This window comes from Rhinoderma darwinii, chromosome 3, assembly GCF_050947455.1.
Source record: "Rhinoderma darwinii isolate aRhiDar2 chromosome 3, aRhiDar2.hap1, whole genome shotgun sequence".
NCBI classification, from domain to species: Eukaryota; Metazoa; Chordata; class Amphibia; order Anura; family Rhinodermatidae; genus Rhinoderma; species Rhinoderma darwinii.
The window spans coordinates 152,429,582-152,455,267 of record NC_134689.1 but is presented as its reverse complement, the minus strand read 5'-3'; the positions used below and the strand labels follow the sequence as shown (position 1 = coordinate 152,455,267).

Here is a 25,686-nt window from a genome sequence, read left to right as displayed (position 1 = left end):
CATTATACTGTGGGGAGGGAAGTTATGGAGGGGCATTATACTGTGTGGAGGGCAGTTATGGGGGCATTATATGGTCTGGAGGACAGGTATGAGGGGCATTATGCTGTGTGGTGGCATACTCTGTGGGGGCATTATACTGTGTGGAGGGCAACTATAGGGGCATTATACTGTGTGGAGGCAGATATAGGGGCTTTATACTGGGTGGGGAGCACTCTGAGGGCAATGTACTGGGAGGAGCAGTGTCAGGGTATATTACATACAGTAGTATGCAGCAGGCTCAGGGGATAAATAATAATTCAATGGCGTAGCATGCAAATAGGGGGTGTGGCATGCAAAAGGGGTGTGGCCTAAATAATCATAATCGTGGTTACATGTTCAATTAATCTTGATTTTGGTCATAATTGCCCAGCCCTAGATTAACCCCTTAGATACCGCACTCAATAGTGACTGCAATATTGATATGGTTTCAGAAAGAAGGGGCTCCCTGTTACCCCATCGGCATAACAAAAATACCTCTCAGTTTTACAATGACAGGCTTAATACACTGCAATACAGAAATAGATTAAGTTAAAAAAAAAAATTTTAATTAAAAAACTATTTTTTCACTAACAAAATACTTTCATATAAAAAAAAAAAAAAAAAAAAAAAAATCTATGCTTAACTGGTATCACCGTGTCCTTAACAACGCAAACTATTGTTATTTAGGCTACATGCACAAGTTGCAGATTTTGAAGCGGAAAATATGCATCAAAACCGGAGGAAATTCACTGGTAAAAACCACCATCTAATCGATGCATTTTTCGGCGCGGTTTTTACATTTTGATGCCTAAATGGGTGCATTTTCATGTTGTTGGTTTTGTTGAGTTTTTCCTTACAACTAGTCCGATACAATTCGCAAGTGGAAACGCAAGATAAATTGACATGCTGCAGATTGTAAAATATGCACCGCAGGTCAATTTACGTGCAGAAAAAAAACGCAGTCTGTACATGAGATTTCCTGAAATCTCATATACTTGGCTGGTACTGTATTACGCTGCAGATTTGCTGCACGCAAAACCGCAATACGCATAGTGTGCATTGAGCCTTAACCCACACAATAAACGCCGTAAATAAAACGAGCAATGCCAGAATTGCTCTTTTCTGTTCATCCTGCCTTCCAAAAAATTTGATAAAAAGTAAAAAAAAATAAAAATCGTACGTACCAAAGAACGGTACCAGTAAAAATGACAAGTCGTCCCGTAAAAATAGCACTCATACAGCTACCTCGTCGGAAAAATAAAAATGGTAAAGCTCTTAGAATAAGGGCTCATCCACGTGCTGCGGAATTGCCACATTTTTTCCAGGCGGAAAAAAAATGCAGAATACAGTAGCAGCAGAGTGGGTAAGATTTAACAAATCTCATCCACACGTTGCGTAAAAATTCTGAGCAGAAATTGACCTGTGGTGCGTATTTTTCGGACCGCAGCATGTCAATCCCCGCTGCGGAAAGTGGGCAGAATTGTTGCATTTTTCAGAGATTTCACCATCTCCTAAGGGTATGTGCACACACTAATTACGTCCGTAATTGACGGACGTATTTCGGCCGCAAGTACCGGACCGAACACAGTGCAGGGAGTCGGGCTCCTAGCATCATAGTTATGTACGACGCTAGGAGTCCCTGCCTTGCTGCAGGACAACTGTCCCGTACTGAAAACATGATTACAGTACGGGACAGTTGTCCTGCAGCGAGGCAGGGACTCCTAGCATCGTACATAAGTATGATGCTAGGAGCCCGGCTCCCTGCACTGTGTTCGGTCCGGTACTTGCGGCCGAAATACGTCCGTCAATTACGGACGTAATTAATGCGTGTGCACATACCCTAACATTGTGGAAAAAAGGAAAAAAAATACGCACCACTTTCTGCAGTAAAAAAAACAGGAATTCTTGCTTTTTTTGCCACAGTGGAATGTCTGCGTTTTTTCCAACAGAATTGCTGCAGATATTTTTTTATTTTTAATGTTTTACTACTTTTGCACATAAAATGTAACGTTGTATTGCTGTAATCGGAACAATCCGCAGCCTAAAGTTATTGTGATTTATACCACGCGGTAAACGGTGTCAATTCAACACGCACAAAAGAATGGCAATATCGCGGTTTTATTTTTATTGCCCCCCTAAAAAGTTAATAAAAGTTAGACAACAAATTATACATACCCCAAGATGGTGCCATTAAAAAATACAAGTTGTCCTGCAAAAAACATACCCTCACATGGCTATGTGTATGGAAAAATAAAAAAAAGTTAAGGCATTTGAAATGCGACAAAGAAAAAAAAATAGAAAAAACACGATCATTAAGGCACAAAATAGGCTGAAGGGTTAAAAAATACATAAAATCTGCACTGTGTGAAAAAGGCCTAACGAAGTCCACAGAGCACGTGACTTGTACACGCAGCGCACAGTCCTCCAGTGACGGGGACTCATGAGGCGATAGAACTGCAGAGACACAAGCGCCAGACTGGCTGCCGGGTGAGCGTCTGGTCTAGTTCACAGTCTAGTTCGCTGACGTCACTTCCGGGGCACAGCCAGCGTGTGTAGGGGGGCAGATAGCCCAGACGAATGGTCAAAATGGCGGCCGCGCAGTTAACGGACGAGGAGCTTGTTTCTGAGCTAAAGCGCTCTGGCATGATGCCGGGACCGGTCACCGATAGCACGCGACCGGTCTATCTAAAGAAACTTAAGAAACTGCGAGAGGAACAGCGGCCTCGACCCGGAAAAACGCGGCTAACGAACAACAACCAAGCTGTGGATGGGCGCTCGGAAAAAATGGGAGCCCGCCCGCTTTCTGTGGATGTGACGCACAGGCGAGGCGGCCGGCACCATCAGCCGACAGAGGCCGTCAAACGGTCTCCGATTGTGGGGTTCAGCTCCGATGAGTCGGATGTGGACGCTGCCTTGGGGGCGCATGGCGGGCGCCGGGAGAGAAGCTACACCCCCCAGCCGCAGAAGAGTCCGGCCCAGCGGGACTGTATGGACGAGGTAGACGGGCGGAAGGCGCCTATTTGGTGGGGGACGTGCAGGCCGCACAGCCCCCAGCTTCGCGGCGGTACAGAGGAAGGGGCAGCTAAAAGGCGGACTGTGAACGGCAGCCGCCTCGCTTGTTGCAGGGATTACTCGGACTCCGATGAGGAGGACTATGTGGACGACGAACCCCCCAGCCGCCGGAGCAGGCGGGCTCTTACTAAACAGGCCCGGGACAACGGCATGAATCCTGAGGAGTCGAGCAGACCGGGCTGGGGCAGGGAGGAGTGTCTGGGGTCTCCAAGGCATCGGGCAGCCGCCAGGAAGTCTTACTCGCCAGACATAGAGACCAACAAGAGCAACAATCACCTGGGGGCAGCGTACGGTTCAGATGGGCCCAGGCTCTACCTTACCAGTAACAGCATTCCCAACCGCGGCTCCCCGTCCAACCATGCCGGGTCTAACCACAGCTACTACCCGTACAGCAGGAGGGAGAGGCCACAGAAGCTCCCTGAACCCGAGGAGGCGCTGCTGCAACAGTTCAGGAGTGACGAGGTGTCGCCCAGTGCGGGCTTCAGTGCCCACTACCTGTCCATGATCCTGCTCACTGCCGCCTGCCTCTTCTTCCTGCTGCTTGGATTGATCTATTTAGGAATGAGAGGCACCGGTCTGACGGGAGAGGGGAGCAGTAAGTATCCTGAAATACAGGGCTTCTCTGCTAGTAGGGGAATATTCACATGATACATACAGTTGAGTGAGGGTAGCACTGTATAATCGACTCCTTAGAACAGATAGAGGAAACTGTGGCTGCTGGAGTCCAGGACAGGTATGTTTACCTGTATCACAAGGCCATTGAGGTGCTGGATGTAAACAAACCTCTTACCCTAGGACCACAGCCCCATGACACTACATACAGTGACATTTAATATTGCCATGACATGTTGTACCTTATAATATAGGCATTGTTGAAGCTTGGTCCGCATGTGCTGATCTTGGCGAGGCATTGTTTATATGTATCCCATGTACAAGTTTGAGCGTATGGGAGCAAGTACGTCTATCTCCACCTGCCTATTTGGTTCTTGAGATCTTCACGTGTGTGACCAGCTTTAGATCTTATTGAAGTTTTGGGTTTTGTCAGCTAAAAATCTATTGCAAGCTTTACATGTATAGAACTTATCCGTGGTCTTTTACAGCAGATTACTATGTAGGAGGATGGTATTCTCACACGCCGTATGGCCGCATACTGTCTTCAAGGTGACAGCAGCAAGCTAATGCTCTTTTTACATTGGCGTCATAGGTTCCTATTCTACCCATCAAGGGCAGCGGAAAACCGATAGTGCTAGCATGCCTAGTACAATTAGTCTGTATAGTGGCCTAGCAATCTAAGTGGTGGACGTGTATATGTGCATCTGCATGTTAGACTCAAGACGAACGCTGTATATTGGATCTGTGCGGTGTATGGCAATTTCGAATTCGCTGAAATGGCGTGCACTAGGCCAGTTTGAGTAATCTTCAGATGTTGGTTATTCCGCAGGTAAAGGGGGTTTTACACTGGGTGATTATCGGGCAGACAAGCGTTCATAGAATGCTTGTTGCCGATAATTGCCCTGTGTAAACACGGCAGCGATCAGCCGATGAACGAGCAAACGCTCAATCATCTGCTCAACGTATCGTTTTAAAAGAAGTGAAATATTATCGTTGTCGGCAGCACATCTCCCTGTGTAAACACGAAGACGTGCTGCCGACATGATGATGATGCTGATGTATGGGGACGAGCGATCGGTGTAACGACCGCTCGTACCCATCCATAGCACTGTGTGACAGGAGCAAACGAGCGTCGATCAACGATGTGTCAGTGATTGGCACTCGCTGCACCGGCCTATTGTCTGCTGGTGTAAAAGGGCCTCTACTGTAGAGAATTGCATACTGCTTTTTAAAGAGTGTCAATGGAGTTTATTTATAGTTCATGTTCCCAGAACATGCTAACATCTCCACCCCTAAACTCTGATCCTGGAGATCCCAACTACAGCCTGGGCAGTGTGTGTTTATGTGGAGCACATCCATCTGGAGGGATCCTTCCAGAGATCTCCATGTAAAAATGCAACAGCCATTGACGTTAGAATAGATAGAAGCTCTTACAGTAGAACTGGCCATATCCATCTGCCGAGTCCTTATGTCATCGGAGAGAGGGGACTAGCTGTTGCGAGACACATGACGGTAGCTTATTTCATGGTAGGAACAAAAGATTAGGCTTGTTGAAATCCATCATTGGTACACATACGCGTTAAGGTCAAATTCAGACAAACGTGGGGAAACTCGGAAGTGAAAAACTGATGCTTTTCACGTCATAGTCTCCTCCGTGCGGGTCCTGTTTTCACGGATCCCCATAGACTTGAGTCTATTGAGGGATCTGTGAAAACTGAACAAAATAGGACATGTTCTATTCTTCAACGGATCCTTCACATGGTCTTTTGAAACAACTGCCGTGTGAACGGTCCCATTGAAATATATGCGTCCGTGTGACGGCTGTTGATTTAACGGCCATCACACAGACTTTTACGTTTGTGTGAATAAGCCATTCGTGTCCCTATTGTCGGGTTTTCTCACCAAATACATTACCTAGGTGATCCATGTTTGTTAGGGCTCCACTGCTGGGACCCCCAAAATCGCTAGTATGGTGGTCCCGTGTTCCCTGTTTGTACTCGCCCTCATAATCACAGTTAAGAAAAGTTTGTATGAAGTGGCAGTTCTCCATACAAACCCATCATTAATGCAAGCGGAAGAATGTGGGTCGCTGAACCCCCATTCTCATGATCTGTAGGGATCCCAGTGTTGGGGGGAATCCAATTTTTTTTTTTTTTTTTTTTTTTTTTATCATGTGATGGGAAAACCCCCTTTTAAAGCCAGTTATTTTCACTACATATGACCATATTATTAACCATGCTCCGTTTAATGCTTGAGTCGTCCTCTTAACTCCATCCATTTATTTTTTTGGGAGCTTCTCTTACCTTAACCGCTAGATTTTTTTTTTTAATTTTTTTTTTAAAGTGTAGCAGAAGTTTGGATTGGTGGGGGTCCGATCACTAAGACCCCCACCAATCGCTGGAACGAAGCAGCTGAAGCGTTCGTGTGAGCGGTCAGCTGCTTCGTATGTGTTCGGCTTTTTCCGTAAAGCCGATGTATCGGAGTACGGGTTCATAGACTTTCTATTTAGTCCGTTCTCCGATTACATTTATTTCCGGAAAAAGTCGAAAAGACACGAAGCGGCTGAGCGCTCCCACTGCTTTGTTCTAGCGATTGGTGGGGGTCTCCGTGCTCGGTCCCCCACCAATCCTAACTTCTGACATGTCAGAAGTTTGTCAAACGTTTAGCTACACTTTAAGCGGACCACAAAATGAGCAATTGGTTTGAAATAGTGAAGTTTTTCAGTAGATCACCCACAGCATGGCGTGCCTTACTTCCCAGATAACCCTGCATTTCACTCATAAACTGCAGGGCTTTCTTATTTTGAGCACACCTCCTACCCTTTTCGGAAGCCGGACACCTCGGAGAGCATGGACTTTTGCGATTTATGGCTGAAGCTTACACGTTGTGCTTCGGCTGTGTATTGGGAGCATGCACACCAAGACACCATCTTAGGGTATGTTCACAGAGTTTTTTGAAGGCAGGAAATTCTGCCTGGAAAAATCAGCTCAGTTTTTTTTTTAAAGTGGTTTTGTGCCACATGTGTTTTTTTTTGCCGTTTTTTTTGTTATCTCCAACAGAAAGATGGAATAACCGCGAGCGTTTTTTGCCGAAAAATGTGGCAAAAAAGTGTTTATTTCCGTCTCGCATTGATTTCAATGGGGTTTTTGAGGCAGAAAACGCCTCAAGATAGGGCATGTCGCTTCTTTTTCCCGCGAGCGTTTTTCATTACTGAGCGTTTAGAAATGCTGAATATGGTGGGCCCCATGGCAACAGGAAGGTTTGAAACACTTCCAAATGTCAACTGTGAATGAAAATAAGAATTAATTTTTACCTATTGAAGAATGGAAAAAGCATTTGTAATGGGGCTCTCATGCACTGAGGGTGGGAAACGTGACATTTTTGCAGCCCTGCAGGATTACACTTGGACTGCTCCTGCTTGATGATTGGTTTCTATTTGAAGTGGTTGCATGAGATTAGAAAATCATTTTTGCTTTCTTCCAGAAACCACACTATGGGCTGTGTCTGGTATTGCAGCTCAGCCCTGTTCAAGTGATTTCTGTGCATGCATGGCCTTCCCTCATGGCAATGAAGCGCCTGGACCCTCTTGTTCAGGAGATTGCCATAGGTGGCAATAACAGCCACCATCAATGTGAGATTTTGCTGAAAAATGCTCCAATAAGTAATACGGCTAGTTCACACCTGTAGGTGGTTACTGTTTGTTCCCTCCATCTTTTTGCTACACAGAGTTGGAGGGAAACTGACATCTAAACTGATCCCATTACTTTTAGGCCTCATGCACATGACCGTAGCCATGTGCACGGCCATGATTTCCGGGTAGACGGAGTGACCGCCACGAGCCGCCCGCAAATCGTGGGCCGTGCACATGTCCTCGGCCATTATTTTCAATGAGCCCGGACCGTGAAAACCACGGTCGTGTGGATGGCCCCATAGGAATGAATGGGGCCGCGATTCTCCCGTGGATTTTCGGGGGGAATTGCGGCCGCAATAGCACGTACGCGTGCATGAGGCCTTAGGCCTCATGCACACGAACGTAAAAACGCCCGTAATTACTGGCCCATAGACTTGTACCTCCCCATATGCTTACGGGAAGGTGCCCGTGCCATTGAAAATGATAGAACATGTCCTATTTCAGTCCGTAATAACGGCACGGGCTGTCCCATAGAAGTCTATGGGGCTTCCGTAATTACGGGTGACTACGTGTGCGCACCCGTAATTACGAGAGCGTTGCTAGGCAACGTCAGGGGATAGTCACTGTCCAGGGTGCTGAAAGAGTTAAACGATCGGCAGTAACTCTTTCAGCACTCAGGACAGTGACTACCGATCACAATATAGATCAACGTGTAAAAAAATAGAAGTTCATACTTACCCAGAACTCCCTGCTTCTTCCTCCAATCTGGCCTTCCGGAATGAAGTTTCAGCCCATGTGACCGCTGCAGCCAATCACAGGCTGCAGCGGTCACATGGACTGCCGCGTCATCCAGGGAGGTCGGGCTGGATGTCGAAAGAGGGACGTGTCACCAATACAACGGCCGGTAAGTATGAATTTCTTTTACTTTTACTACGGAAAGGGCTGCCCCTTCTCTCTATCCTGCACTGATGGAGGGAAGGGGCTGCCGATTAGTGCAGTGCAATTTTGCAGCGAAAACGTGCCCGTAAATACGGGTGACACCGGACCCGTATTTACGGGCACGGGTCCGTAAATACTGGTGCAATACGGGTCGAATACGTGTGACCAAGGACCCGTATTTACGGGTGGAAAAAAATATGTTTGTGTGCATGAGGTCTTGACTGTAAAATTGTCAGTAGTTTTTTTTTTCCCTACCTGGCAGGAAACTTTACGTGCAGCATTTCTCTGTCCACCAGGCCTGAGGCTGTGGACCATAATTGGTCTGTCATTTCTATCCATCCTTTTTCAAAAGGTGGAGGAAACTGACCCTCAACCACCTCCGCTTAAAAGTTTTTGACACCACATAAAACTGCCTATACACATAAGATAACTGTGGGCTGAACGATTGCTTGGTCAACAGCTATGTCCTCGAAACTCCCTGTTAAACATGCACGCACACACGTGTATATTATTTTAATCGGGAGTGGGAGACAAACTTTTGTTAGACACTCCTGGCAACAGCTTATCTCCCTTCACAACAAAGTGTCTGGCGTGTTGAAATCCATAATTTTCCATGGCATTCACAACGAAAGAGTGAGGGGGGGCCTCTTTCAGCGTGTCACCAGAAATCCCTGTGATGTGATCGAGGCCCAGATCTTATATGGACAGACAGCCCAGGGTTCACTGAAGGACACCAGGGCTGTGTGACTATATGTCCTGCTAGGGCATTACTTCGGTATGTCCTATTAACTGCCTGTGTACTATCCGTGCAAGGCTAATGTACTACCGTATGCTAGTACATTATAGTTAATAGTTAAAGATTCTCCCCCCCCCCCCCCCCCCCGGAACAACCTGCACAGTAAACATAGTGTCGTTTATGATCAGTGTATGTTGTAGAAAAAAATAAAAACTTCAGTTGAACTGTTTTTTTGTATAAATCAAATGCTAATGAATTTGGCACCTACATAAAGTGCAACTCGTCCCGCAGAAAGCAACAAAAAATTAAAATAAAGTTGTGAGGCCGGGATGCAGATAAAAAAGTTGTTCTGTCCTCAATGGCAAAATTGGGCCTGGTCCTTCAAGGGTTAAAGTAAAGCGCTCAGTGAGAAAAAGAAAATGACACTACCTTTCACCTAATCAGGTTTAGAAAATGAGATAGGAGATGAAAACGTTTTGCCAGAGTGCTTCTTTAACCCCTTAATGACCGGGCCATTTTGCACGTTAATGACCAAGGATTATTTTTTGTTTTTTTCACGGTCGCATTCCAAGAGTCATAACTGTTTTTGTATTCCCTCTATATAGACGTATAAGGGCTTGTTTTTTGTGGGACGAGTTGTATTTTGTAATTGTACCATTTTTAGATGCTTATCATATATCGATTAACTTTATTTTAGGAGAGAATTGAAAATAAGCAGCTATTCCAGCATTAATTTTCACGTTATAAATTTACGCCGTTTACTATGCAGCGTAAATAACATGTTAACTTTATTCTATGAGTCAGCATGATTACGGGGATACCAAATATGTAAAGGTTTTATATGTTTTTCCTACGTTTGCACAATAAAAAGCCTTTTAGAAAAAAAATGACTTGTGTTTGCATCGCCGCATTCCAAGAGCCGTAACGTTTTTATTTTTCCGTCAATGTGGCCGTATGTGGGCTTGATTTTTGCGGGCCAATGTGTAGTTTTCATTAGTACAGTTTTGGGGTACATAGGACTTATAGATTAACTTTTGTTTTATTTTTTATGGGGGGAATGGGAGAAAAGAGAGAATTTTGCCGTTTTTTGCGTTTTTTTTGGACGCCGTTCATCCGGCGGTTTAATTAATGTGTTCATTTTATTGGTCAAGTTGTTACGATCGCGGGGCTACCATATATGTGTATGTGTGATTTTGTTTTGACACTTTTACTAAATAAAACCACTTTATGGGCAAAAAAAGTCGTTTTATTTGATTTTCACTAATTATTATTATTTTTTTTTCACCAACTTTATTTAACTGATTGACTTTTTTTTTTTTTAGTCCCACCAGGGGACTTCACTATGCGATGTGCCGATCGCATATATAATGCTTTGGTATACTTCGTATACCAAAGCATTATTGCCTGTCAGTGTAAAACTGACAGGCAATCTGTTAGGGGATGCCGGAGGCATGACCTAACAGGCAGATGCTGAAGGCAGACCTGGGGGTCTTTGTTAGACCCCCCCGCTGCCATGGAAACCCGACGGCGACCCGCGATTTGTTTGCGGGGGCGCCGATCGGGTGACAGAGGGAGCTCCCTCCCTCTGTCAAACACATTAGATGCCGCTGTCACTATTGACAGCGGCATTTAATGGGTTAAACTGCCGGAATCGGAGCGCGCTTCGATTCCGGCAGTTGCAGCAGGAGCCAGGCTGAGTATAACAGCCGTGCTCCAGCCGCTGATCGCGTGGGTACAGTCTCAGTACCCGCAGCTGCAGAGGACGGATATATCCGTCCTTCGGCGTTAAGAGGTTAATCTATTAGGGTGTGTTCGCATCAGCGCTGTCTTTCCGTTGAGGGGTTCTGTCGGAGGATTCAGTCGGGGGGTACCCCTCAACAGAAAGGCAAACAATAGCTTCTGTTCGCATCACCGTTGTGACAGGGTTCATTGTTTTGACTGAATCAATAGCGCAGTCGACTACGGTATTGATTCCGTAAAAAAAACAAAAACTGAACCCTTTCACAATGGTGACAAACGGACACCATTAGCAAAGTATCCGTCACCATTGAGATCAATGGTGGTGCAAATGGAAGCTAAGGTTTCAGTTAAAGGGTTCCCCCGACAAAGCTCATACGGGGGGACACTAAGACAACGCTGATGTGACCAGGTGCTTAATGAAGGCAGTTATACAACATTCTAATATACTTTTGTTTCAATTCCTCGCCATTTTCAAGATATTTTTGCTGTCCGTGAATGAGAACACTGTTGTGTACATTCAGAAGCAGCAAAGTCCTGCTGTCCGCAAAGTGTATATAATTGTAGCCGGTGTATGCAATGCTCTGTGAGCTAAACACATCTGCAGCTGTGCACAAATCTCTGGTAGTTTGCAACAATTCATCAGTCTGGAGTCAAGGCTGTAGAGACCACAATACTGTACTTCTGTGTGATCATTGTCAACATCCATCCGCGGTAGATCATCGTAGACATAAAATGTTCCTTTTATGGTTAGACGATGTAAGATAAATGCATTATTACAAGGCTTAACACCACTTTTTTTTTTTTTTTTTCCTCCTAGTAAGAAGCCCTGATGATCTTCCTAGCAATGTAAGTATTTCAGTAAAACATCTCCAAAGGACACCCCCCCCCCCCCCTTTCTCCAGACCAGCTTTCCTTTGACAAATTTTTAGTTCCATCATATAACATGCCGACTGGCATTATTCTTTGAGAGGACCGCTCCTCTAGATGACAATTTTTTAATGCATTGTTTGGTAGTCTACGTGCCTGGTGAGATGGCTGCTGGCCACTGCATCCAGGCAGCAAATCAGTGCAGAGGTGGTCGGGGTTCTGGAAATAGCTGAGTTTGCTGCCAGAAATGTCTGAGATGTGAATTTTACATTTAGAGGATAATTCCCATTTCATAATACAGTGATCTCTAACCAAAGTAGGGATGCATCGCAACTTCGATACTGTGCATCCCCAAACGGTTCGATACCGTTATTTCGTGTATTTCGATACTGAGCTGTGCGGCAGCACAGATGAGCATTGTAACACATGAATTCATTGGATCGGGGCTGCGGCTGTGTAATACAACCACTGCCCCGCTCCAGAGTCCTGACAAGTGCGCGCTGTCAGGATGATGCGATGCGGCCGGCGCTTCACTAATGAGCGCCGGCACTGAAGACAGAACATGTTCTGTCCTCGGTCACTTAACCGCCGCTCATTAGTGCAGCGCCGGCCGCATCTCCTCATGCTGACCGGGCACGCACTTTCTGTCAGGAATGGGGCAATGACTGTATTATACAGCCGGAACCCCGCTCTATAACCGCTGTAATAACCTTCACAACAATTTTTTAGCATCATTTATTTGTACGCTGTTAAAAAATAAAATAAAAACTGCTTTCACTTATTATTGTGAGGCATGAGGTGTGATGATGAATTTAACCTCCATGTGCATCTCATTAATAGTAATTAACCCCATCATGTACCTTACACATTACACTTTGACTGAGAAACATAATGGGGTTAATTACTATTAATGTGAGGCACAATTCATCATCACACCTCGCGCCTCACATTACATAATGGAAGAACTCTAAGCTCCAGACACTTTTGCAACCTTCATGCAAATGACTGTACTATTATATAGGTGCAGTCATATTCGCGACTCTGGTTGTGCAGGTAAGCTCTTAGGCCCTAATATTTTTGTACGGACGTGCAGTTGCAAATTTTAATGCACCTTTGAGGGGACAAAAATGTCCTGAGCTTAAAGGGTTATTCCCATTTTTTTTAAGCTAGCTCAAATGCATGATAAAAACAGAAGCTCCTGGTATTGTCAATTTTATTTTATTTTTTACCATGATTTTTGTTTTTATAGCATTTCTTGCTACATACCCACGATCAGGACCATTTGTGGGAGGTACAATCCCCCTGTCACTCACTCCACCATGCGCGCTCCCGATACCTCTGTATGCTTTTGCAAACGCTGCCTACTTGTCAACCAGCATGGTTAGCTTGTTTGCCACGATCCCTTTCATTTCCCCAATTCACTTCGCACAGTGACTTCCTTCATCAGGGCTTGGCAGCTATGTGCCCTGTGCAGCACTATAGAACAGCTGCTGCGCGTGCTCGGGAGCCATCCTATAGATTTGAATAGAGCTGCAGTGAGGTGGCCAGGCAGGGAGCACGCGCGCCCCTGAGTTCCCAGCCATCCTCAAAGTAAAAAAAATTTAGAACGGCGCAGCTGCTAGACTTGCGTGGTGGTCGTAACCATAGACAACAGCTGCCAAACAATAAAGAGGAGCCTGGGTGGAGAAGAATTTTCATGTGAATAATAGTACATTTTTGAAAAATAAATGTATTTGATAAAGTAAATATATTTACATTATCAAATTAAAGGGGTATTTCCATCTCGGCAATCTTATTTGAAGCTTCAGACCGCGGCCCCTGTTCTAAGTGGGAACCAGAACTCCTGTGTCACGGAGGTATGTGATTATTTTGTGTACCTCCATGACAAATTCTCTTCAATGTCAAAGCCATAAACCAATCGTATAAAGCAGTAGCGGTAGTATGCATTTAGAATATTACTCTTGGGGTATGTGCACACACAAAATCAAAAACGTCTGAAAATACGGAGCTGTTTTCAAGGGATAACCGCTCCTGATTTTCAGGCATTTTTTTTAAATAAAACAAGTTTTTCGTGGCGTTTTTGACGGCCATTTTTGGAGCTGTTTTTCTATAGTGTCAATGAAAAATGGGCAATGAAATCAATGGGCAGGTGTTTGGAGGCGTTCTGCTTCTGATTTTTTTCATCCGTTTATCGGGTTGTTCACGGCCCGAAAAACTGCTGAAAACACTCCGTGTGAACATACCCGAAAACCGTATTGCATAGTAACAATAAGTACATTTAGTTTCCTGCCTCTTTGTTTCTGTGATATTGGTTTTTGTCCCACTCAAATTTTTCATATTTGTATTGATGCAGATCTGTTTTGTTTTAGACAGCTGAGAAAAATCTCCTGATGAAAACACTGCATAAACTGCATGATAAATTGGCAAAAAGAGCAGGTAAATTTATTTAAAAAAAAGTTTTCTATTGGCTGCATTCTGGATGAGACTTGGATTATACTGAACTTGCAATACACATTATAGATCACTTACATAATTGCTAAAGATATACATTTTCAATTTTCTGTTCATTGCCCATTTGAGTGTTATCTGAGTTAAAGGGGTTGTCCACTTTTTTATTTTTTTCTATTTATAGAATAAGAAATCATACAGACCTCTAATATACATGTATTTAAAATTCTGCCCACATACCTTTCTTATATCAGTGCAGTTGTCTGTATAAAAACAAAATATATGGTATAGTCCACAGATTTGTCCATAAAAGCACCCATAGGATAACTTAATGGACTGACTGATGCCATGTTTAGTCATATTCAGTTAGCCTGTGGATACATTACATAAGACTAGGGATGCACGATGCATCTAAACTTCGATACTGTTTAGATGCCATGCGCCCTCAAACGGTTCGGTACCGTTATTTTGTGTATTTCGATGCTGAGCTGCTGCCCAGCTAAGTATAGTAACACATGAATGTTGTTAGAGCGGGGCTGCGGCTGTGTAATACAGTCATTGCCCCACTCCTAAGTCCTGAGAAGTGCGCACCGTCAGGATGCTGTGATGCGCTAATTATTGCCGGCAATGAAGACCGAACATGGCGGGCACACTGAAAAACACCCCTATGTTCTGTCTTCAGTGCCTGCGCCGCTGCTCATTAATGCAGCGCTGGTCACATCACTTTATGCTGACCGGGCACGCGTGCACTTGTTAGGAGCGGGGCAATGGCTATATTACACAGCCGCAGCCCCGGCCTAACGGCGGAGATGAGAAACCTCTCATCTCCGCTGTTATTCCCCTGAATTCTGCGATCAAAGCGGAACGCAGCATTCCAGGGGTAAATGAGAAGGGGGAAATCCCTGTGACGCGATTGTCGGACATACCATATATGGGCAGACAGCCCATGGTCTATTGAAGGACCCCAGGGCTGTCTTACCATATTTCCTGTTGTTAGGGCATACTTTGGTATGTACTAACAACTGCCTGTGTACTTATCAGTACACGGGCTAATGTACTGGCATATAGATCTATGCCAGTACATTAAAGTTTAAAAATAAAGTGATGATCAATAAAAAAAAATACACATACGCCTTTTTTACAATATACATTAAAATAAGTCAATACATAAAATATACACATTCGGTATTGGCGCGGCCGTAATAACCTGCACAACAATTTTTTTTGCGTCATTTATGATGTGTACGCTGTAAAAAAAATAAAATAAAAACTATTTTCACTTATTGTGAGGCGCGAGGTGTGATGAATTTAACCTCCATGTGCCTCACATTAATAATAATTAACCCCATCATGTACCTTGCACATTAACCCATTATGACCGAGAAACATGATGGAGTTTATTACTACTAATGCGAGGCACATTAAAAATTCATCATCACACCTCGCGCCTCACATCAGAAAATAGAAGAATTTTTTTTTTTTATTACTGTTGGCAAAGTTTTGTTTTTGTATTGAAATTGCAATACTACACAAACTATCGGTATCGAAGTACAAATTCTGGTATCGTGACAACCCTACATAGGACTAGCCTGTAGGCACATTGGACCATTCCACTGTGACAGGGGCCTCATGCACTATAAGAAATGTATGATTTGGTTCAGATTTTAGGTTGGCTTTGCCGTTGCGGAGAAAAGGGTTATCCCTTTCTCAAAGACATTCCCAAAAAAAACCTTTTGACAAAGATTTTTTTTCCCCCTGTTTTCGTGGTGGAATCCTATCTATTTCATGTGTAATATTTTAATCCTAACTATTTAGACTTTAATTTGTTCACCATCTTACCAGTTGCGATTGCAAAGTAGGTTTCACTTTTATCAAGAGCACAGATTTTATAATTTGTTTAATTCTTTATTCCCACTTTTTTTTTTTTTTTTGTCATTGCTGTAGGGGATTACACATGTGGTGATGCTAAATACAGATATATTTCCGTCCAGGAGGCAGCAGAGTATTTACAGGTCAGCCATCTTTTGTTTCTTTCCTTTTTCTACATTGCACAACCAATGTATCTACTCTTTATGAAAGGGGTACTGCGTGGCCGATTGTTATACAAGTTTCTGCCACTGTCCTGTTCATCTTAATGCGAGTTGAAGAATGTGTGCACAGCAGGAACAACCCCATTCAGGTGCATGGAACCGATTGTGTCGCAGGTGTATGTAACCTAACTGAAATGTATAGAATATCCTAAATATCTGATTGGTGGGGTACCACCAATGGAAAGAACTGTGATCTTGTGTCCATTGTTACACCTCTAAATGTGGGGCGAAAGGGAAGGAGATTCATGGGGACTCCTCATTTAGCCTTATGGAGAGTGATGCAAATATCAGTGCAAGTGCTCTTGGCTGCTACTGTCCTCTCATACAAGTCTATAGTATATGCAGGAAAGGCAGCTTGTGCGCCCTCACTCCCCATAGAATTAAGTAGAGATGCAGCAGAATCACCGGTATTTAAAACAGCTTGTATGTATTCTATATACATAGAAGCTGTATCTTGCACTTAAACCCAAATCCGTCAGGTCAGCGGGACAAACTGCTTCTAAGTTCATCATTTAGATGTGATCGATAACAGCTGGACCGGCTGTCACCGAAGCAGTTAGTCCCGCTGACCTGACGGATTCATGTTTTTTGTTTTTTTTAAATTAAGTAACTTTGTATTAGAACACAAAAGTTTTCACATGTTTTTGGTTTTTTTTCCACAATACATGCACATACAAGTACAAAAAAGCACAAGCAGTACAAAAGAAATAAACATTAACAGATAACACCTCCCCTCCAACCTAGTACACATGGGAAAGAATCCACCCCAATCCACCAGAATAACATGTCATTAAAGGAACAGTGTCATCACAATTTTTTTTTTGATATGTTAAAGATGTTAGTGCTTTATTAAAAACGTTTATATTTATTTGTGTGTTTGTGTTTTACTTTTTCTTATTTTTACACTTTTTCTTCCCTATGGGGGCTGCCATTTTTTGTTCCATTTCTGTGTGTGTCGATTAACGACACATACAGACATGGAATACGGCAGCCACAGTCCCATAGGGACTGCGAACGGCTCCCGTCCCATCCACTTCAATGTACGCCGTCTGTGTGGGAACTGCGCATGCGCCGCTCCCACACAGTCCAATTTGAAATTGGCGCCGTCCGGCGCCATTTTCCTGTGGACCGGAAGTCGCGGCCGGACAGTAAGATTACTACTTCCGGTCGCGGCTTCCGGACTTGTGCACTTGGACCAGCGGCAGAAGACGGAGCGGACGGGCCGGAGGGAGCCGCGGCGGCAGGAGCAGGTAAGAGATTTCAATGTATGTTCGTGTTTGTGTACGTTTACTACTGTATGTAAACCTACTACACTGTGTGTTAGCTCAAAAAATGGCGACACACAGTGTAGGAGGTTAGACCATTCAAACCCCTCGTTTATCCCGGCACTAGCCAGGATAAAGGAGGGGGGGATGCTGAGAGCTCACTAGAGCGAGGGCTTTTTACCCAATTTTGCAGCAGAAAAGCTATGTGGTTGCTTTACCACATGCAATGCTGCAATTTTGGGAATGGCTCCATCTAGTGACCAGAAATGGTAAATACTATAAATTTGAATCCAATTGAATCCAATTTATAATATTTCCTGACTCGTGAAAAAAATAAAAAAAATTTGAACAATGTTTAATCACCTACACACTAAATGTTTAATTAAAAAAAAAAAAACATGTTTTTCTGGCGACAATATTCCTTTAAGCAATATACACCACCCAGCAGTTCTAAACGTAGTAACATCCATCAGCAGTATGTTAAACCGTAACATATTCATACCGTCTCATTATATCCCTATATTTCTCCAACAATGTTCCTAAATATCCCCCTATCTCTTACTAGCTCCACAGATGCTAGACCCGAGCCATCCAGCCATAATGCCCACATCTCCTCAAATTTTTTTAAGGTACCCCGTTTCGACTATATAGGTTTTTCCATGGATACAAGCCAATTCACTTTGGCAACATATTCTACCCGTAGGAGGAAGATCCTGCAACCATTTCTGAGCAATTAATTTCCTTGCCATGTATAGCAACCGAGCTACAGCAGTTTTAAATACCTCAGAACCCATTAGATTGGTCACATAGCCCAACACGCACACACACCCCTTGTAAGATTAGCAGAATATACCCCATAAACGATCTCCACCATGTCACTCCAGAATGTTTCCAGATGTGGGCATGACAACATCATATGTAAGAGGTCCGCATTATGAACCTTGCACCGATTACATAGAGGATTATCCCTCAGTCCAATGTCGAATAAGAACTGAGGCGTTTTATATACCCGGTGTAGAAGATACAAATGCGACAACCTATGTGCCTCACTCAGAGACAATCTGGGGATGTACTCCACTATCTCCTGCCAATATCTCTTTCCCACTTTTCTTTAACCCCAAGAGGTCGTTTAGAGTACTCTATATCCATGATATTTATACACCAATGAGATAAGTCCCTTAGATTTTGCCGTATCACCAACAAGAGTAACAATCGGATTCGTAGTGAACGTGATTGTATCTCCTATATTGGCTGCTGTGCCCAAGTCGTGTCTCAGTTGTAAGTATTCAAAAAAGGAATCATTAGACAAAGCAAATTCAGATTTCAAATCCGAGAACCGTTTCAAAGCTCCCTCCTTATAAACCTGTGCCAACCAGAATATTCCCTTATATTTCCATCTCCCAAATCCTTCCAGGCTCGCAACCTCAGGTAAACCAGGTTTATTCCATAGAGGAGTGATCTGTGTATGTCCATGAATTCCCAAAAGATCTTTTACCTTCCCCCCCCATACTCTATGTATTTGATATAACGTGGGCAACCTCTTAGGCCTCATGCACACGACCGTAGCCGTGTGCACGGCCGTGATTTTCGGGTCGGCCGGCTGCGGACTGTCAGCCGCAGGCCGCCCGCAAATCGCGGGACATGCACATGGCCGCGGCCATTGTTTTCAATGAGCCCGGACCGCAGAGCCGGGCCGTAATAAGACATGCCCGTTCTTTCTGCGGTCCGGGCTCCCGGGCCGTGCACGGACCGCAAAAACTACGGTCGTGTGCACGGCCCCATAGAAAAGAATGGGGCCGCAATTCTCCCGTGCATTTTCGGGGGAATTGCGGCCGCAAAAACACGGTCGTGTGCATGAGGCCTTAGTATGTGTCTTAAATTTACCAACCTCTAAAGCTTCAAACAACCTCTCACACTGCGTGAAATGTCTTAGTATACCCTGCACAGAGTCTGACTCATCCATCCCCCACCCCCTAAGGTGTTGTACCTGTGCCGCCACATAATATATCCCCGGATTAGGGGCCGCCAACCACCATCCAACTTTCCTCTGCAATGTATCTAATTTTATACGTACATGCCCTTTCTTCCATATAAGATCCCTAAACAGCCGATTTAACCATCAAAAAGAATCGTTGGGGTATCCAAGTGAATACAGGTGAATTATGCAAAAAGTATAACAGCTGAGGCATCCACACCATCTTAATCAGATTGGTACGCCCTATTAATGAGATGGGTAACCTATACCAGGCCACCAGTTTGTCTAAATTTAGTAATCAGGGGGTCCAAATTTAGGTGTTTTTAAATCAGTCAGCACTGTTGATATCTTTATTTCCAATTATTTGATAACAGTAGCACACTGCAGCGGGCTATGTTCCCTATCCAACTCCACTAAAGGTTCATCTATCGGGAGCAAATCTGATTTAGTCCAATTGATGGTTAACCCAGAATATGGGCCATATCGTCTGATGACACCAATTGCATTATCCAAAGTATGCCCCGTGTCTCCTAAGAAGAGAAGCATGTCGTCAGTGTACAGGGCTATCCTTTCCTTTATCCTAAGGGTATGTGCACACACACTAATTACGTCCGTAATTGACGGACGTATTTCGGCCGCAAGTCCCGGACCGAACACAGTGCAGGGAGCCGGGCTCCTAGCATCATACTTATGTACGATGCTAGGAGTCTCTGCCTCGCTGCAGGACAACTGTCCCGTACTGTAATCATGTTTTCAGTACGTGACAGTGGTCCTACAGCGAGGCAGGGACTCCTAGCATCGTACATAAGTATGATGCTAGGAGCCCGGCTCCCTGCACTGTGTTCGGTCCGGGACTTGCGGCCGAAATACGTCCGTCAATTACGGACGTAATTAGTGTGTGTGCACATACCCCAACACGACGAAAACCCACAATCCCCGGATGTTGTCGGATACTGTCCGCCACGGGCTCTATGACAATCGCAAATAGTAACGGTGATAAAGGACATCCCTGTCGAGCACCCCTACCCAGCCCAAACAGTTCCGTTAAAGCACCATTCACCCGTACCCGAGCCACAGCAGCCTTATATAAGAGACGAACAGAAGCAATAAACTTCTCCCCAAATCCCATCTTCTCCAGAACTCTCCAAAGTAACTCCCACTCTATGCTGTCAAAGGCCTTGGCCGCATCCAAAGAGCAGACAGCTAGTTTCCCTGGATTATCCACTGGAATCTTCATGTTTAAATACAAGCGTCTAAGGTTAATGGCCGTAGACTTTGCAGGCATAAAGCCAGTCTGGTCTGGATGTATCAGACTAGTGATAGCCCTTGAAAGACATACAGCCAAGGCCTTTGCAATAATTTTAACATCAACCGGTAGTGGGGAGATTGGCCTATACGAATCTGGCATAAGCGGATCTTTTCCAGGTTTCAGCAGTACGACTATTATGGCTTCTTGCATAGTGCTCGGTAGAGATCCTGATGTCAAGGCCTCTCCAAACACCGTCAATAGTTCCGGAAGCAATACATCGCCAAATTGTTTATACAATTCCACTGGCAATCCATCTAGTCCTGTCGGTTATGGTGGCGGAATTCAACAGGGCCTGTGCTGAAGGCCTAATGATGGCCGTGTCAGCATGCTCCAACATGTCCGTCCCGGACCCCAGTATATCCTTGTCACAGCCTGCCTCCTTCTCCTCCTCCACACCAGTGTCGTCCGCTTCATCCACCAATATGTCCGCCACTGTCAGCACCTCTCTATCCCTGCATGCTGCAGAGGCAGACGGTCTAGCATACCGCTCCAGTCTCGCCGCCGTATCCGCAGCTCTTTCATTTTGCCTCACCTGCCTGGGAGTGTTAGAGCCAGCGCCATTTTGAGCCATGCGGTCTCCCCCTTCAAGGAGGGATTTCTTAGTGCGAGTCATCACGCCAACTCTCCAGAGTCACCCCAGCAGTCACTATACCTTGCTAGCACTGCGAGTGAAATCTGTGTGCATCCACCGGCTGTTATGTACAGGATAAATGTGTATCGCCGAGCGGGAGCGCCTACTCCGTGCGACTGCTCACATCAAGGTACAGGCCACGCCTGACGGATTCATGTTTAAGTGCAAGATACAGCTTCTATGTATCCAGAATAGATACAAGCTGGTACTCAAAAAGTAATAAGTTGTTTAAAAACATCTAATACGTTATTTTATTGAAATAAATCAAAGGTTTACGTAGCCTTTAAAGATGGTTAGGTTTTATAAGTTTAGGCTATTTTAGTGATTATCTTGGGCATTTGGTACAAACACCTTCTTTAGTTAATTCAGTGTTGGTACATTATAATTTTGCCTTTTTTTAAAAAAAAATTATTAAAAAATCCTTTTTTTTTTTATTGCTTGCTATAAACTCTGGTAACTTTGTTTTATCTATAGGAGTTTGATCAAGACTATATCAGTGAGTTGAACAATTCATTGACGTGGATTTTACAGTCTGGAAAAGATGTTGGAATCAGGTGAGAGCATTTCAGCCAAAAGGTGATATCATTGCAAATGTCCTACAGCATAATGGAAAGCATCATCCTATAAAGACACGGTTCTTACACACTCTACATACTGTATATAAAAGATGTCTTTTCTCTTGTTGCTTGGTGTTCAGTATCTGCATGCAGTTTTCTGTTCTATACAACACGCATTTCTCCATCCACTGAATGCAGCATTGTGGAGCAGACCATTGCACAGAGACTATAAACACACACTAGTGATTGAACACTTTGGCCCCCTGCATACAGCCAGTGTCATCCACGGGCCGTCCGCAATCACGGACCATGCACACAGAAGATGTGCATTGATTCCTATGAGTCCGGATCGCAAACGCGGACATGTCGTCCCTTCTTTTTTTTTTTTTTTTTTTTTTTTTATATTTTTTTTTGCGCTCCGGGCAATGCACGGACCATGGAAACCATGGTCGTATGCATAGGCCCAACGGAGATCATGCATTTTATACTATCTGCAATTGCGGATAGTATACACCCGCAAAAATGCGGTCGTGTGCATGACGCCTAACTTTTTCATGACTAATAAAATGTATTAACCCTTTCCCACCTGTCCCACATAAATGAACGGTCTACCTTTGATTGCACTATGTGCTCCTGCACACACCGTATCGGGCTGTCACAATGTTGTGAAAGCGCTATAGTGACATGTTCGGAAACGTGTTGTATAAATAATGGGAAATTAGCTCCAGTTTTAAACAATAGGAAAACACTGTCTCTCAAAAGAAGACAAAAAAAAAATTCATATGCAGCATTCCAAAAGATTAAATTTGACTTTAAGTAATTAGAATCTCCCTAATACAGTGTTAGAATTGTTTCCATTAGCTGCTGGAGGAATCTCCGTTCTTTCCAGTTTCATTGCCTTCCCTTATTTTATGACCGTCTGTAATCTAGATCACGTACAGGCTGCAAACTGTCTTCCTGTAGTGTACAACCGATTCTCAGGGAAATCCTATTTCCTGAGTGTTCCCTGGCTGAAGTTTTGGATTGCTCCTCCGGCCAAGTAGAATATATTCAGGTGACAAATTACGTAATTGCTACTTAAAGGAACAGTGTCACCACAAAAAAAAATTTCATGTCAGTTTAATGTTAGTGTTTTATTAAAAACGTTTTTATTTATTTGTGTTACTTTTTTCTATTTTTTTCACTTTTTCTTCCCTATGGGGGCTGCCATTTTTTTTTCCATTTCTGTATGTGTCGATTAACGACACATACAGACATGGAATACGGCAGCCACAGTCCCATAGGGACTGCGAACGGGTCCCGTCCCATCCACTTCTGTGTACGCCGTCTGTGTGGGAACTGCGCATGCGCCGCTCCCACACAGTCCAATTTGAAATGCGCGCCGTCCGGCGCCATTTTCCTGTGGACCGGAAGTCGCGGCCGGACAGTAAGATTACTACTTCCGGTCGCGGCTTCCGGACTTGTGCACTTGGACCAGCGGCAGCGGACGGGCCGGAGGGAGCGGCGGCGGCAGGAGCAGGTAAGAGATTTCAATGTATGTTCGGGTTTGTGTACGTTTACTACTGTATGTAAACCTACTACACTGTGTGTTCGCTCAAAAAATGGCGACACACAGTGTAGGAGGTTAGACCGTTCAATCCCCTCGTTTATCCCGGCACTAGCCAGGATAAAGGAGGGGGGGATTCTCAGAGCTCACTAGAGCGAGTGCTTTTTTCCCAATTTTGCAGCAAAAAGAAATGTGGTTGCTTTACCACATGCAATGCTGCAATTTTGGGAATAGCTCCATCTAGTGACCAGCAATGGGAAATATTATAAATTAGAATCTAATTTATAATATTTCCTGACTCGTGAAAAAAATAAAAAAAATTTGAACAAAAAAAAAACATACACAACCAAGGTGGAGGACCACCTAAATTCCCCTAAATTATATCCATAATGGTATCATGTGTGGTGAGGAACGAAGGGGCATATGATAGTGCCTATGACTATATGTATAAATAGCTATGACTCCTAGAACAACTAGAACAACAACCTACAAAAATGGAGTCAGTACACAGCTTTAGTATAATAAAAAATAACTTTTATTGATACAAAATATAAAACATGAAAAACAAATCACATGTTAAAAACAAGGATGACTACCACAGTGTGGAAAAAATGGAAACCAGACAGAGCATATGAACAACAATGTGTTAATATAAGAGTGTAATACTCTATGGGATAGCACAAAAAGGGATAAGATAAACCTATCTGAATGAATATATAGGGTCTTTGGACATGGTATATAGTTGTCAATATTGAGAGTAAACGAATGCCTAACCAAACCACACCTCAGTGTGGAAGAGGGCATGTAAATGAATGTTTTAGGACCTTACCCATAGTGTGCTATCCAGCTGTCTGGCGTCACACCCGACGCGCGGACGAAGGCTCCTCCGCCGAAACGCGCGTCGGGTGTGACGCCAGACAGCTGGATAGCACACTATGGGTAAGGTCCTAAAACATTCATTTACATGCCCTCTTCCACACTGAGGTGTGGTTTGGTTAGGCATTCGTTTACTCTCAATATTGACAACTATATACCATGTCCAAAGACCCTATATATTCATTCAGATAGGTTTATCTTATCCCTTTTTGTGCTATCCCATAGAGTATTACACTCTTATATTAACACATTGTTGTTCATATGCTCTGTCTGGTTTCCATTTTTTCCACACTGTGGTAGTCATCCTTGTTTTTAACATGTGATTTGTTTTTCATGTTTTATATTTTGTATCAATAAAAGTTATTTTTTATTATACTAAAGCTGTGTACTGACTCCATTTTTGTAGGTTGTTGTTAAAAAAAAAACATGTTTTGCTGGCAACACATTCCCTTTAAGCCATTTTTGAATAGAAGCTCCAATGATGAGCTTACATTAGCAAGCAGTACGCCCAAAGCATAAGACCAACTCAAAAGCAATATTATGTATAGTTGTCTCACCTGACGTACTATAGAGAAGCCTGTGGAGAAAAATGGCAAACCTAGAGAAATGCCACAAACCATAAAGCGGTGTATACGATTTCTCATATTTTCCTATAGACTTTAACCCCTTCCCTCTTTGGCCACTTTTGACCTTCCTGACAGAGCCTCATTTTTCAAATCTGACATGTTTCAATTTATGTGGTAATAACTCCGGAATGCTTTTACCTATCCAAGCGATTCTGAGATTGTTTTCTCGTGACACATTGGACTTTATGTTACTGGCAAAATTTGCCCGATACATTCAGTATTTATTGTGAAAAACACCAAAATTTAGTGAAAAATTGCAAAAATTAACATTTTTCTCAATTTAAATGCATCTGCTTGTAAGACAGGCAGTTATACCACACAAAAATGTTGCTAACTAACATCCCCCATATGTCTACTTTAGATTGGCATCGTTTTTTGATCATAATTTTATTTTTCTAGGACGTTACAAGGCTTAGAACTTTAGCAGCAATTTCTCACATTTTCAAGAAAATTTCAAAATGCTATTTTTACAGGGGCCAGTTCAGTTGTGAAGTGGCTTTGAGGTCCTTAGATATTAGAAACCGCCAATAAGTCACCCCATTTTAAAAACTGCACCCCTCAAAGTATTCAAAACAGCATTTAGAAAGTTTCTTAACCCTTTAGACATTGCGCAGGAATTAAGGCAAAGTAGAGGTGAAATTTACAAAGTTCATTATTTTTTCCAGAAATTCATTTTGAATCCATTTTTTTTGTACCACAGAAGGTTTTACCCAAGAAATGCAACTCAATATTTATTGCCCAGGTTCTG

The 25,686-nt window shown here is 43.7% G+C and overlaps 1 protein-coding gene across 1 annotated transcript in view; it reads left to right on the top strand.

The window, feature by feature from the left end:
* The first annotated feature begins 2,427 nt into the window (after positions 1–2,427).
* The window catches only part of LEMD3 (LEM domain containing 3), a 36,766-nt gene continuing 13,507 nt past the window's right edge, over positions 2,428–25,686 (top strand). Inside the window, exons 1-5 of the mRNA XM_075856888.1 lie at positions 2,428–3,685; positions 11,566–11,594; positions 13,985–14,051; positions 16,008–16,075; positions 21,808–21,887. Of these exons, the coding sequence (XP_075713003.1) occupies positions 2,596–3,685; positions 11,566–11,594; positions 13,985–14,051; positions 16,008–16,075; positions 21,808–21,887 (1,334 nt within the window). The 5' untranslated portion in view covers positions 2,428–2,595. The remainder of the gene's footprint in view (positions 3,686–11,565; positions 11,595–13,984; positions 14,052–16,007; positions 16,076–21,807; positions 21,888–25,686) is intronic.